The sequence below is a fragment of the Nuphar pumila genome, chromosome 9, assembly GCF_984573655.1.
Source record: "Nuphar pumila chromosome 9, dmNupPumi1.hap1.1, whole genome shotgun sequence".
In the NCBI taxonomy this organism is placed as follows: domain Eukaryota; kingdom Viridiplantae; phylum Streptophyta; class Magnoliopsida; order Nymphaeales; family Nymphaeaceae; genus Nuphar; species Nuphar pumila.
Window position 1 is genome coordinate 109,686,883 of NC_143257.1, and position 16,571 is coordinate 109,703,453.

Consider the following 16,571-nt stretch of genomic DNA (forward strand, 5'->3'; position numbering starts at 1 on the left):
GATGATAAGAGAGTTGATACTCCTGAAGTTACTAATGTCAAAATGAAAATTGATAATGAAGAGTCCCTTGAAGATCCAACACACTATCAACAACTAATTGGAGCACTCTCTTATCTGACAATTACTAGATCAGAAATAGCTCACGTTGTTTACATTGCTCATCAATTTCAGCATGCTCTTACATATGTCCACATGAGAGCAGTTTTGCGAGTCATTAGATATATTAAAATGTCTATATCTCGAGGCCTTTTTATGTCTTCTTCATCTGCAATAGATTTAATTACTTATACTGATGCAAACTGGAGAGGTGATCCCAAAGATAGACACTCAACCACGCATTTTTATGTTTTTCTAGGTGAGTCTCTGATCTCGTGGAGGTGTAAAATGCAACAAAATATCTCATTTTCATCAACTGAAGCTTAATACAGGGTCATGGCTACTACTACTATGGAAGTGGTCCAGCTGGAAAATTTGTTGGCTGACATGAAAATTCATATAAACTGAGTTACGAAGATGTGTTGTGACAATAAGAGTGTTATCTAAATTATCAGCAATCATACGTTTCACAAGAGAACAAAGTACATTGAAATAGATTGTCACTATGTACGAGAGGAGTATCTTCAAGGCAACGTTGATCTGCCCTATGTCACCTCGAAATACCAATTGACAAATTCTTACTAAACCACTCTCAGCTCCTAGATTTCACTTCCTTTTTAGCAAACTTTCAGTCATTCTACCATAAGTTTGAGGGAGAGTGTTAAAATGTGCATAATATATACATACTTATGGATATATATGTATTAGTATACATATATAGTTATATATATATATATGTATTGTATCTATTCTATATTTTTATTTTTTGTTTATATATATATTTTTATTTCCTTTTTGGGGTCAACTTAAAGGTTGACTAGCCGTTGGAGCTAGTCCAACGGCTACCATTTTGGCCTCTTGGCTTGTATATAAAGGGGTTAAGCGATAGTCACCTGTATCGTTAAAGGTAATTTCTTGGTGAGGGTATTTCTCGAAGAGATTTTCAAAAGTTGATAAATCACGGGAATATCTCAAGAAAATCTTGGGAGTTTAAAAAATTGAAAAAATATAAATAACAACCAAAAAAGCTAAGAAAATATGAGTTTTGCATTGTTTTTCTTTCAAAAATATAAAGAAACATGTTTTAAAGGTTTTAAAATATAAAAGAAACAAAAAAAGGAATTGCAAACTTAAAATAATAAAAAAAGAATTTTTCTCAAAACATATCGTGATATTTTGTTTCTGGTAATATTTTGAAAATATAGTGATATGTTCCCGATATTATCGACTACCTTGTAATAGCTGATAGTATCGTGATATTTTCAAAATATCGGCGATATGGGTGACAGTGGGTTAAACCCCACTTTTCAAGTATGCTTCTTGCATACTTATGAGCATTTTAATGAAGATAATATTTTAAATCTCGAGCTTTCTTTGTGTGTGTGCCCTTTGTGGGTTTTGTGAGTGTGCCCATAGTGGCCCTCTTTGGTGCTTGTCCATTTTGTATCCATTAGTGGACATTTTTGTTTGTATTTGAAGGCTCTCATTTCTTTACAAGACTTGATATTTCATGAGCACCTATGTAAGTTCACATTTTTTAACTACAATGTGAAAAGGAATCCACATTTTGTGGCCATGCATAGCATACAAATTTCAAAATCAACTATCAGGACTGTAAATTTGTGACTCCCGATTCAAGATTTTCAAAGTAGCAAACAATAGGAAATAGCAAAAGGTGTACCTCAGTGAAAGTTCAAGCACAAATACAACAAAAACTTCGATATTTTTCTTCATACTTTGTAAACACAGCATCAATTGTAGACAACCATATCAGACAGAAACAAAATTGAAGCCAGATATATGCAGATTGAGTCAACAACTAGGTTGACCCAGCTGAGTCAGTACGTCAACTTAGTTTAAACAATCACATAAATTCCCCAGGAAGCTATTAATCATATATTCAAGAACTTCTGTCAACAAGTAGCTACTATTTAATATATTGAAGAACTTCTATGAATGTGTGAATTCTAAATCCATGTTTTATTTGGTTGGGAAGTGGGTCATTACTAAATCATGATTCACAGAATCATGCAAAACATCATGAGAAAAAAAATGAAAACAAGATTGGGTCATATTTTTCTCAAAAAAGGAAACGAGGAATGAAAAAAATGTCAATTCTGCAAATCCTCATACACACTAAAAGTTTAACACAATCACATTTGACATAGGTAAGCTTCTCTCAAATGTTTCGGGCCCACTGAGAGGTCTTTCAACACACACCAAACTATCTTATACAAGGGATTTAAACAACTTTACAATATAAAAATTACCAATCCATATGCTTGGGGAGATGCCACTTCCAAAGCAGAGAGATGGAGCATAGGATCAGAATGTGAGATCATGTAGCCAGTGATTTTTCCATATGCGGTGCCTGTTGCTGCACCGATGAAAAGTGATGGTGCATAGTAACCACCCACCAATCCTGATGCACGGCTCAATGAAGTTGCTATAATTTTTGCCACAACCAGCTGAAGCAATTGATCTTCCGAAAGACCTTTGATAAATGGTCTTGATTCAAGTAAAATATCAACATTCTCAAAACCCCAATAAAGAACTTCGGGATATACAAGGGCAATAGTTCCAACTGATATGCCACCAATGATAGGAAATACAGCAGCTGGTATATTTGTGTTCCTTCTAAATGTTTCAACAGCAGAGAGTGCATATGATGTGCACTTTGCTAAGGTTGCAGAGACCACTCCACATATGAGACCCAATACAAGATACAGTGGAAGTTCTGGACATAGGTTCCCAAAATGTTTTCACATTTCTTTTTGAAAAAAAAAACATATAGAAGAAACAGGGCTGAATGAAAATGCTGCAATGGTACTGAAAAAAGTCTGTGATAACTTTCAGTAGTGAATCTTCAGGAAGTTAAGGAGTCATGAGCATACCAGCCGGAGATCGGAAGTCATAATCAGGAACAATGAAAGCTGGTGCTGAGCCAAGACCAACTTCAGAAACTACTGATGCAATTACTGCACTTAGAATCACCATTGATGTTGTATTTGTAAGTGATGATGTAGAATCTGCTGGCGATGGCCACAAAACGGACTCAACAGCAAAAAAGCAACCAGCAACAGCCGCATTGAATCCTGAGAAACAGATGAATTTCCCACTCAGTTTTGAAAAACATGTCTGTTGGCTGTTCCTAAGTTGAAGCTGACAAAAGCCTATGCAAGAAAGACTAACATATCCAAAGTTAGGTGCACATCAATCACTAGAACCCCCAGTTGGTATCATACAGTCAGGCATGTAATGACCACTAATTCTTCCACTTTAAACTTTTGGCACTTCATTCATAGATATAGTGAAAATAAGGATGTTCACCAAAATAACCTTGAAACTTCTGCTTAAGGAGTAACAGTTAGATAAGTATGGCTATGGGAGCATTCCTGATAGATCCATAAAAATGGAAAAGCAAACATCCACAAATGGGTTATATTGTGGACTCAATCATGCAATGATCAGATCATATGAAACATAGACCAGTAAGTCTCTGCAACTAGAAGTGTAACTTACTTTAAGCATCATAATTAGCATTTCCATATCATATTCTCTGAATGCAGCTATTCATATTCTAGTGTTGTTTAGGTCTTTTTCCCCCTTTTCCAAAATCCCATGGTATACTATTATTGTAATGAAACAAGCGGAAATACAAAAGAGATCCTAATAAAAATCAACACAAATACAAATAAAGTACACAAGCACTAATTCATCTAAGGCTAAGTTAGTAGCCAAAGGTTATTCCCAAGAGTATGAAATAGACTATGAAGAGACATTTGCTCTCGTAGCCTGTATGACTAATGTTAGGACACTTATTGCCTTAGCATCTATTAGAAAGTGGTCCATTTACCAACTTGATGTTAAGAATGTCTTTTTGAATGGTGACCTAAATGAGGTAGTATACATAGATCCTCCTCTCGGTCTTGACATCGAGAGAGGAAAAGTTTTTCGATTAAGGAACGCTTTGTATGGGCTTAAACAAGCCCCCAAAGATTGGTACGATAGGTTTAGCAATGTAATGCTAAACTTGGATTATAAATCTTGTTATACTGACATTGCACTTTTTGTCAAAAGTGCAGGCACTGATATTATCATACTCTTATTATATGTGGATGATATGAAAAAGAGAATTGATCAAATTAAAAATATTCTTAAGAAACATTTTGATATGTTTGACCTTGGTTTTCTAAGGTATTTTCTAGGTATTGAAGTGGCTTGTTCTCCTCAAGGATATGTGTTGTCTCAAATGAAACTGGTTGCAGATATTATTGTCAAATCTGCAATTTCTGATGATAAAAAGGTTGATACACCAAAAGTTGTTAATGCAAAATTAAGATTAGAAGATAAATATAATATCGTGTGTTTTTCTATGATTTATAACTTCGAAAATTATGAAATTTTGGCTAAATATTTAATGAATATGATAAAAATCGTGAAAAATATCCTTAAATATAGGTGACGTCAACTGCGTCTGGGCGTGGCCCAGAGTCCACTGAAAAGACCTAAATGATACAATTAATATTTGAGAAATTTTTTTTTAACTTTCAAGTTCAAGCAAAAAACGAGCAAAATTCAAGTTAAATTCAGGCAAAATTCGGAGGCAAAAATCAGGTAAGTATACAGCTAAATGTGTCTCGTAATTCTGAGAATGTTGGTGCCTTGTTTTTCTAAAATTGGGTTACGGTTGGTCCGAAAATCACATTTTTCAAAAATGACCCGCCTCTATTTTTACCTTTTTTTGGATTGGAACAGACTAGATCCACTCCATTTGATCAAAGTTGATAAGATCTGGACCCAGTCTAGGATCCATATTGACTAGGATCTGGTGCAGGTTGAATCCATATGGATTTGGATCTTGGATCCAAATCTGGATCTGAAATTCATTCATGGCAATTTTAAAGCTACTTTGAATTTAAAGTTTAAAAACAACTTTAAAATAGAATAAGAATGAGGTAGAGTTATACCCCATATGAGCTTCTAGAACCCCGTACCTGAGGAAGAACTCTACCCCATATGAGCTTCTAGAACCCCCTTGGAATATTCCTTAAGAATATTAATTTAAATAAAATTAAAAAAAAATAAGATCTAAATAGATAAGAAAGTAGAAGGTAGAGTTCTACATATGGTAGAACTCTACCCATATGAGAGGCCTCTAGAGGGGACATCACCCCCTCTCTAGAAGACCTAAAAAAAATTATATAAGGGGTCTAACTCCTCTCTCTCTCTAGATCTCATTTTCTAGAGAGAGAGAGAAGGAAAAAGGGAAAAGAAAGAAAAGAAAGAAAGAGAGAAAGAAAGGAAAGGAAGAAAAGAGAAGAAGAAGAGAAAGGAGGGAGAGATTCATCTTTCTCACGGATCATATGTTGTTTTCGATCTTTTTCCATATCCGATTTCAGGTACGGGTTCCTCTCTAGATTCGTAGGGGGAGAAAGAGTTTAAAATCAGGTTTATGTGAAATTTTTGATGGAATAAGGAAAATCTGATTCAAAAAGATGTATAAACATATGCCTTGATTCACGATTTCATGTATTTTTGGTTTGATGTGAGTGTGCCAATGATTTTTCATGTTTAAGAATGTATTCAACATCAATTTATTCTTAGATTTACATGAAAAAAATACATGCTGTCGATTTCTACACGTAGCCTTTCTTTGCTGAATATATATATATTGCCCTGCCGATTTTTGGCTCATGCTGATTTTATTGTTCATGCTCAAGAAAATGGATTTGTAAACTGTTTAGATATTAGTTTTGGTCTCATTCAGGTTCCCGATTCCATCATAATAGCAGTTTGATCAGATCTGCCCTGTATGCATTATGGGCAGACTGATCAGGCTTGCCGACTGGTATAGTTTTATATTTTTTGTGGGGCTGGTCAGATCGGCACTATTGGGTTTGGGTGCAGTCTGATCAAATTGGCCCATATGTCATGTGAATGCAAGCTTATCAGACTTGTTGTGGAATTTGTTTTATGATGTTATCAAACCTGATCTCGTATATGTGTTGATGGACTACTGATTTGATGACAAGTATATTGTGGTGGACTGTTATCTAAGTTGTCATAGACTATTATAAATAGAAATTTGTTTTCCTGTTACAATACATTGCTTTTGGGTGCTCATCAAACCTGAATACATGTTGTTTCTGGATGTTGATCGGACTTGAATGTTGGGTCCAGCCCTATCCCTCATTAATGGTATGGGGAAGAGGATTAGCCACCCACTTGTCATTAATGCAGAAGAAGTTGAAGGGTTAGCCCTATCTCCTCATTTAATGATGTGGGGAAGTGGAATAGCCACCTAACTCCCATTCATCAGGAAGTTGAAGGGTTAAAACCCCTTCGGTTTCTGAAATGAGTCTAGAAGGCTCACTTCTAGGAGGTTCATATCTAGAAGACTCTATGCCATCTATAAATAGGGGTGTAGAGGCTCTGTGCTAGGTAGAGGAGAAGGGTAGAGTGGCTGTGTGCAGTGTGCAGAGAGAGAAGAAGTAAGAGAGAGAGAGTAGAAAGAAGAAAATGAAGGAAGAAGGTTCGTCACCACGCATTGATCCTCAGAGAGAGGTGTTGGTTGTGGTGTGGGCTTTAACTCGGGTTGTGCAACCGAGAGGTAATCTTGTATTCATTTCTTCCTGTGTTTTCTTTGTTGTTATTATCTTTAGCTTTGGGCAAGCTATTGGACGTTGTACTCTCTACATTGTACTCTCTACTTTCATTATAGTGAATTATTCTCTTCGTGCCCCGTGGATGTAGGTCGTGTTGACCGAACCACGTAAACCCTTGTGTTGTGATTTGATTGTGCCTTTGTTAGATCCTATATTGCTTCCGCATATTTTTGTTATCTTTATTTCTCTACAAGTGGTACCAGAGCTGGTTCGTGGAAAATCATGTCTTCTAAGTCAGTTAGCTCTAAGTTTGAGGTGGAGAGGTTTGATGGCAAAAGAAACTTTTCCTTATGGCAAAAAAGGGTGAAAGCTCTACTTGCACAGCAAGGGTTGCACAAGGCTCTTGTCGGGAAGGCGAATAAGCCAGAAAGCATGACCGATGATGAATGGGATGATCTTGACTTGAGGGCTGCTGGTGTGATTGAGTTGTGTCTATCAGATGAAGTCATGTGTAACGTGATGGAAGAGAGGACAGCAACGGGATTGTGGTTGCGGCTAGAGAGCCTCTACATGACCAAGAACTTGTCCAACAAGTTACACCTCAAGAAACAACTTTATAGTCTTCGTATGAAGAAAGGTACTCACATTCTTGACCATCTCAGTGTGTTTAATAAGATTATTGCTGGTCTGTTTAGTTTGGATGTTAAACTTGAAGATGAGGATAAAGCTTTATTGTTACTAACCTCATTGTCACCATCTTATGAGCATATTGTGACAACCATAATTTATGGAAAAGAAACATTGGATATGGAAGAGGTCACAGGTACGCTCATTTCCAATGAAATTAGGAGAAGACCATCACCAAATGAGGATTCTGGTGAAGGATTGATGGTGAGTTCATCCAAAGGCAGGGGTCGGTCAAAGGACAGGAAAAATGACCGCAGATATAGGAGCAAGTCCAGGTCAAGGAAGGACATCACTTGCTACAATTGTGGAAAGAAAGGGCACTTCCAGAATCAGTGCAAAGAGCCAAAGAAAAATCTAGAAAAAAGGGAAAGAGACAGAATCATCAGAAACCAAAGAAGGTACCACAGCCACAGTTGAAGGTGAGCTTGTGATTTTGTCTACTACTAATGATCCATGTATCTGTATATGTCAGGATACAGATTGGGTCATAGACACAGGAGCCTCGTACCATGCCACACCACAGAGAGAATATTTCAGTACATACAGGACCGGTAATTTTGGTGTTGTCCGAATGGGAAACACAGAAACGTCAGAAATTGTAGGTTTTGGAGATATTCATCTCCAGACCAGTCTTGGGTACATGTTGGTGCTCAAGGATGTCAGACATGTTCCAGACCTGAGGTTGAATTTGCTTTCAGTAGGAAAGCTTGATGAAGATGGCAGAAACAGTGTTTTTAGCCAAGGACAGTGGAAACTCAGCAGCGGGTCATTGGTTCAGGCCAGAGGAAAGAGATGTTGTACTCTTTACAAGATGCAAGGCAAGGTATACAAGGGACAGTTGAATACAACTGAGGACTCTTTTATTGATTTGTGGCACAGTCGATTAGGCCACATGAGTGAGAAGGGCATGCAGATTCTGTTGGGAAACTCTGTTTTGATGTCACATAATATGATACACTGTCGTATTTGATTTTATATGATATGATAATATGTCCTCTTGAAAAATGTTATATTATGACTGAATATGTTTTGCCATAAATCTAACGAGTATTTGATGCAAGGATATCTCACCCAAAAAGGATGGAGACTTCCTGTTCAAGTACAACTATGGTGCAATCATACTCCTTGAAGAAAAAGCTTGATGAGCCATACATTCCTAAAGATCAACTGAAGAGATCGGCTACCTCAAGATGAAGATTTTTTTCTTCTTTAGAGTCATATGTAACAGAACCTTCAGGAACATGTATATTGCATATTACATACTCATTCAAATAAGACACGAACTAAGCACATTCAAATAAGACACCACTTCTTAAGAGAACAAGTCTTAAACAACATAATTAAACTCGAATTCATACCCACCAATCAACAGTTAGCAGACATATTCACCAAACCATTGAAACATAAATATTTTACACGAATTAGAAGAGAACTAGGAATATGCAAACTAAGTGACTTATAAATTAATCACACTTATTATAATTAATACTTCTTATAAGTTATGTTAAAATCTTATTTTAAAAGTTTTTTTTCTTATCGATTTTTGTTAGTCAAACTAGGTTTCCATATTCACGTATACTCTAAAACTCTTATAAGATACATTCTTTATGTCTTTCAACTTGTCATCTTTCAAGTACACATCCATAATGACTCATTGTCCTATCTCCTTTCAGTCATATCCATAAGAACTAATTATATTAAAGTAAAAGCTATCATGACATTGGTCACATCACTCATCTCATAACCTCTTTATTATTTTTGTCCTTTTGTGAAAACTTCTCTTACGATAAGTTGGTTCACCTTCAACATAATAACATATTATTTTATGAGAAATCTTGCTTTTCAAATTTTAGTCAAAATCAAATGATTATTTTTTTTTTGTTCTTTTTACCTTCTTCTAAAGATGTAGTTATTATATTTCACGTAAATTTTTACTATATCATCGGTTATTTCATAGCTTAAGTATAATCTATTATCATCCCTTCAAACTCTCTTTTTCGACATTAGTACTACAAGTAACGCCCTTTTATTATCTCTCTCTCTCTCTCTACATTATACGAAGTACCTTTCCATCCGTGACCATGACTCTCTCATATATTTTATATCTCTCTCAAATCGAGATTCATTAAAACCTTGTCCTTAAGCAAAACGTTATTTCTTGTCCCTCCACTTTATGTCATACATATCATATCTAACATCAAGTGATTGTTGTCCTTTATGACCACTCTCATTTCTCTACATATCCGTATCACCCTTCTTTATGTCTATTCATTCTTCTTCCACGCATATCAAAATATATACTTCTTAAATAACAAATTATTGCCTCTCACTCACTTATCATTGTTTGTCTTATTCCAAAATCACTCTTCACGAATTTGGAATGCTTCCACATAAAGTAATATCATGTAGAAAAAGTTGTTTGTTTTATTAGGCCAATATTTTCTTCACTCTATTCTTACATGATCTTCACGAAGTCTTTTAATTTTTTTTGACTCATTCACTCTCTTCAATATGACACCCCATACTCAATTCATGACACTTCTCACTACTCGATAAACTCTCCCATAGTATATTTGTTCAAAACTATGTCCTTCTTAACATACATACCAATATAATACACTATCTTCCACCATTGATTTGATTTGTCATTCACAAGCCCCTTAACTTACAACTCACGAATTTCCTTATTCAAACTACAATCCAAAAATCATTCACTTCCATTGTCATTCAATTCTTATCACAATTATTTTCTTTCTTCTATTTAATCGATTGGTTCATTCCTCACCAATACCATTCGTATCCCACTATTTTCATACATACTTTCAAACTCGTTCCTACTCTCTCAACTCCTTTTGCAATGGCTTCCTCCTCAAACAAGGTAATCACTGCCGTCGATCTAAGGTATCCAGATCTTTTTCACGACTACAACTTACTTTGCTCTCGCCCAATTCATGAAGGTGAGTTGGTTCACTATGAAGACTGCATGTTATTTGACCTAGACAGATCTCTCCCCGAACTCAAACACCTACTAGGATCTTCATCCCAAGCTGCCTACTATCCTGAACTCGTTCGACTATTCTACACAAATTTTTCCTCTGATCATGAGCAAACTTCCATCACCAATAAAGTCCGAGAAAAGCTGATTTTCTTCGATGCTTCCGACCTAGGTAGAATTCTAAACCTTCCTTCCATCGGCACAGACCTCAACAACATCGTACCACTCGACCGCTCAGTGCTTCGAAAAATTCTTCTCTGTACCCACTACACACACCTTCCCTGGCACATGAGGAATCTCCAACCTCATGCTCAGCTACTTGCCCAGATTCTTCTCCACAATATCTATCCCAAGCCTCCACGTAAGGGATTAGTGCCAAGAAAAATCTCTCTCTTTATCTATGCACTTTTTTCTTCCACTCAGATAAATTGGTCCTCCATTATTTTCAACCTTTTCATTCGCTATCAAAACTGTCAGCCTCTTCTTTTCGGGTGTTTTATAACTCCCATTTTAAAATACTTCAAAGTTCCCCTTCAAAATGAAGATATTCTCTATCCCTCTCAGATTCTCAATGCTACGTCCTTCAATCTAAGGTCCCTGCACCCTCCCGGCTCTGATGAAGAAGATCTAACATCCAACTTTGATTACTTCTCTGCCATCATGGATATCCAGCGTTCTCAGGATCGTATCCTTCGCAATCAAGCCTTGTTGCAGCAGACTCTCCAAACCCTTCAACCGGATCGTCACGCCCGAACACATCAACCTACTCCACCTTCGGAATAAACTTATTTTTTTTGAACTGTAATATTTATTATTGGTCTGTAATAACTCTCTTACTCTGATCCCTTCCTTTTTGTCTATGACAAAGGGGGAGAAAACCTGTCTCTATTATTGGAGAAATACTCTCTTTAAACATTTTTCAATATTTTATAATATTATTATTTCTATGCATAATGTCTTTTTGACAGGGGGAGCATATTTTGTCATCATCAAAAAGGGGGAGAATGTTGGGAAACTCTGTTTTGATGTCACATAATATGATACACTGTCGTATTTGATTTTATATGATATGATAATATGTCCTCTTGAAAAATGTTATATTATGACTGAATATGTTTTGCCATAAATCTAACGAATATTTGATGCAAGGATATCTCACCCAAAAAGGATGGAGACTTCCTGTTCAAGTACAACTATGGTGCAATCATACTCCTTGAAGAAAAAGCTTGATGAGCCATGCATTCCTAAAGATCAACTGAAGAGATCGGCTACCTCAAGATGAAGATTTTTTTCTTCTTTAGAGTCATATGTAACAGAACCTTCAGGAACATGCATATTGCATATTACATACTCATTCATAAAAGCTATTTCATAAAAGTATACGATAGTTTCAAAAAGCTCCTTTTTGAAAACAAATAATTGTACCTTCTTACAACCATTTATGAAAAAGGTATTTTGACATGATTTCAAAATGTAATAATTGTACCTTATATCATATACAAGACAACTTGAAAAGTAATGTTTTTAAAAGTAGGAAAAAGACAAAACATGAAATCGGCTACATAAAGAAAAACAAATATAATATGTTTTGAAAAGACTCTAGTTACCTTCTTTAAAGAAATGATTTCAAATATAGGAAAAAGACAAAAACATGAAATCGGCTACACAAAGAAAAACAAATATAATATGTTTTGAAAAGACTCTAGTTACCTTCTTTAAAGAAATGATTTCAAATATAGGAAAAAGACAAAAACATGAAATCGGCTACACAAAGAAAAACAAATATAATATGTTTTGAAAAGACTCTAGTTACCTTCTTTAAAGAAATGATTTCAAATATAGGAAAAAGACAAAACATGAAAATTGGCTACACAAAGAAAACAAATATAATAAAGTTTTTGAAAAGACTCTAGTTACCTTTTTACAAACCCATAGAATGTCGACTTACTTGAAGTCATCATTCTCTTTGTATAGCATTAAATACCTCCTGTAAGAAATCCTTGTTAAATATCCTTCTCAAGAATGTCGACTTTCTTGTAGTCTTTATTCTCTCTGAAGACTTTGAAAAACACAACATAAAGAAAACACTTGACATACTATGTACAAATAAATATCTCAAAGCACTCATTGTACTTACACTCATTTAAAGTAAAGAAGTACTTATGTACCTCAAATCATTAATTAGAATAAAGACAAAACTACATAATAGCCTACAATCCAACGTTCAATGTATTATTGTAAGAAATAGACTTTTTACATAAAATATATATTACCTAAAATATTACAACGACTAGTGTACCCTACATTTTACTTTTATGGAAAGAAGACTTTCTCGAATTTCTCTAAAGATGTTTTTGAAATGACATAACATTTCACATCTCAAAAAAGTTACGATTTCAAAAAGTAACCACTACTTTTTTAAAAGCTATATAAACACACTCAAATAAACTATTCAACATGAAATGGACATGTGAGCTTACAACGAGAAAAATTCCTATTCGATATTTGAAAAGCGAGCCTTGAAAAAGAAAGAGAAAAAGAAAAGAAAGAAAAGAGAAAAAGTCAAGTCTAGCTCTTTGACAAAGAGTATCCTCTGAGTGAAAAGAACAGAACATTCTGAGAATCCTTCATTCGTGCATTCATATCATTCTGAAGGTTCTATAGGAAGTATTGTAACTTTCTATTATTCACTGTTTTTCTTCTTTGTTGAAAGAAGTAGACCTCTGTGAAAGAGGGTGTGCCCTTCTCTGTTGAGAGAAGAAGACCTCTGTGTAAGAGGATGTTGCCCTTCTCTGTTGAGAGAAGAAGACCTCTGTGAAAGAGGGTGTGCCCCTTCTCTGTTGAGAGAAGAAGACCTCTGAGGAAGAGGGTGTTGTACTATTTATCCGGTGACTCGGATGTTATAGTGGAAAGCTCAAGTGGTTTGCTTGGGGACTGGATGTAGGTCTGGGTTTTGACCGAACCAGTATAAATTCTGTGTTTTATGTGTTGTGCCTTATTGCCGGATTATTTTATTTTATCGATCTGTATCGTATTTCACTATTCACCCCCCCCCTCTAGTGAAATTTCATTTGGTATCAGAGCAGGTTTGCTGGTTTCGACATAACAAGTCTTCCAGCACATATGGCATCTACGTCTTATGCTCGTGATATTGAAGGTCAACACGCATCTCGTCGTCCTTTCTTCAACGGCTCCAACTATGGATACTGGAAGTGCAGAATGGCTATATTTCTCAAATCCATAGATTTTGCTGTATGGAAAATTGTTGAGCATCCATACACATCTCCATCCGCAGACTATAACTTATGATCTGATAAAGAAAAGAAAATGGCAAACCTAAATGCAAAGGCTATGAATGCCTTATATTGTGTCATTGATCAGAACGAATTCAATAGAATATCTATATGTGAATCTGCATATGATATTTGGCATTCTTTAGAGGTTATTCATGAAGGAATCAACAAAGTGAAAGAAGCCAAAATCTCATCTCTTGTCAGAAAATATGAGTTGTTCAAAATGAACAAAGATGAACCCATCACAGAGATGTTTACCAGATTCACCAACATCACCAACGATCTGAAATCTCTGGGTGTAACATATTCCCAGACAGAAAAGGTGAAGAAAATCTTGAGATCTCTCACAACTGATTGGGAGAGAAAGACTACAGCTATTGAAGAAGCTCAAGATTTATCTAAGCTTACTCTGGACGACTTAATAGGCAATCTTATGGCCTATGAAGTCCACATGAAAGAAAGAAGGGAAGAGGAACAACCGGTAAAGAAAACTCTAGATTTCCCAGCTCTATCTGAGAATGAAGACTCAGATAAAGAATCCGAAATTGCGCTACTAACCAGAAAATTCCAGCGCTTCATGAGAAGAAACCGGCTTCCAAACAAGCACAAGGAAAAAAAAGATCCTAAGGAAGATCCCATGTGCTATCAGTGTAATAAGCCAGGTCACTTGAGGCGTGACTGTCCCCTTCTCAAAAGAAAGTCTAAGACCGAGGAACCAAAGAAGTGGTTCTTCAAGAAAAAGGCTCTGCATGCTCAATGGGATGACTCAGAACCATCCACCAGTGAAGAGTCTAGTGATGATGAAGCCGAAACTGCAAACATGTGCTTCATGGCAAACGAAAGTTCTGTAAGTGAAATTTCTGATTTTTCCTTTGAAGAACTTGTAGATGCTTTTCAAGAACTATTTGAAGAATCTAGAAAATTAAGCTTCAAAAATAAAACTTTAAAATCTGAAAATTTAGAGCTTTCCCAGAAAAATGAAAAACTCAGCAGTGAAAACTCTGAGTTGAAAAAGAAAAATTTTATGCTTACTTCTGAAATCTCTTCTACTAGCTCTAAAACTAAAAATCTGCAAGTAGAAATTTCAGAATTAAAAAGTAAAACTGAGAACCTCATGAAAACGGTTTTTAAGTTTACTAAAGGAAAAGAGAACTTGGATAAACTCTTATCCTCTCAGAAAGTCTCTTTCTACAAGAATGGTATTGGCTACTCTCATTTCAACAAGCCTTCTTGTATGAATCAAAAGACCACTTTTGTGAAAGGTTCTTCTGAACCTAAAAAGGAGTACTATAATTTTAATTCCTTGAACTCCTCTAAAGCTATAGACAAACCCAAATCAAAATGGATATGGGTTCCAAAGTCTAACAAAAAAGTACCCGATTGAGTACCAAAAAAAAGATTTACTTAATGTTTTGCAGGCTCCAAAGAAGAAGAACAAATGGATACTAGATAGTGGATGTTCAAAGCACATGACAGGACATCCAGACCTTTTTGCTGTTCTTCATCATAAAGAAGGAGGAACCGTCACCTTTGGAGATAACAACAAAGGTTTGATAATTGGTATTGGTTATTGGTAACATAGATAAACCTCTTATCAAAGACGTTCTCCTTGTTAAAGGCTTAAAACATAACCTCCTAAGTATCAGTCAAATGTGTGACACAGGTTATAATGTTAGCTTTAATCATGATGCATGCCTCATAACAGACACCAACGAAAACATCATCTTAAAAGGTATAAGAAAGAATAATATATATGAACTATACCTAGAAAACATCACAGAACATTGCCTCATAGCTAATAATGACTCACAACATTTATGGCACATGAGAATGGATCATGTCAACTCTAAGTACATGTCTAAATTAGCTAAAGATAAGTTAGTACGTGGGTTACCCAAAATATCTTTTAAAAAGGATTATTTTTGTGATGCATGTCAATTAGGAAAACTGTCAAAATCATCTTTCAAATCAAAAAATATCATTTCAAGCAAAAGACCTTTCCACCTGGATCTTTTTGGTCCTTCTAGAGTAGCTAGTCATAATCACAATAAATACGTTTTTGTTATTGTAGATGACTACTCAAGATTTACTTGGGCAATATTTTTGAAAAACAAAAGTGACACGTTTTGTCAATTTGAAATCTTATGTAAAAAATTACAAAATGAAAAATCTTGTTCTATTGTGAAAATCCATAGTGATCATGGAGGAGAATTTGAAAATGAACTCTTTGTAAATTTTTGTAACTTGCATGGCATTTCTCATAACTTTGTCTTTCCTAGAGCTGCACCACAAAATGGTGTAGTAGAAAGAAAGAATAGAACCCTTCAGAAATCTGCTAGAACTATGCTCCAACACAATAATCTTGCTAAATCTTTTTGGGCAGAAGTTGTTAACACTGCATGCTACATAACAAATAGAGTTCTCATTAGACCCTTATTAAATAAAACTCCCTATGAATTATTCTATGACAGGACTCCAAGAATAGACTATTTCAAAGTCTTTGGATGTAAATGATTTATCCTAAACACAAAAGATAGCCTGGATAAATTTGATGTTAAATTCGTTGAAGGCATATTCTTAGGATATTCAAGTCATAGTAAAGCATACAGAGCTTTCAATAAGAGTTCTAATACTATTGAAGAATCTATGCATGTTAGTTTTTGTGAATCTATTGATCAATCTGGTCATGAGCGAACTAACGATGATGATGTTGAAAGTACAGATTTATTTTTAGATAACACAGCTAAGTCTATTGAAGATGATCATCAAAGAACATTTGTCGATATCAAAGATCATCCTTAAAAGCAGATTTTGGGAGACCTGACAAAGGGGGTTCAAACTAGAGCTCAGCTAGAACGGATTGCAAACATGGCTTTCATTTCTCAACTTGAA

At 35.3% G+C, this 16,571-nt stretch overlaps 1 protein-coding gene across 2 annotated transcripts in view; it reads right to left on the reverse strand.

Moving 5' to 3' along the window:
* The window catches only part of CLC-E (chloride channel E), a 123,070-nt gene that overhangs the window by 61,070 nt on the left and 45,429 nt on the right, over positions 1-16,571 (reverse strand). For both annotated transcript variants that reach the window (XM_090016989.1, XM_090016988.1), the window contains exons 3-4: positions 2,991-3,191; positions 2,367-2,833 (exon numbers count right to left, since the gene is read on the reverse strand). In XM_090016989.1, coding sequence (XP_089873115.1) covers positions 2,367-2,833; positions 2,991-3,191 — 668 coding nt within the window. The remainder of the gene's footprint in view (positions 1-2,366; positions 2,834-2,990; positions 3,192-16,571) is intronic.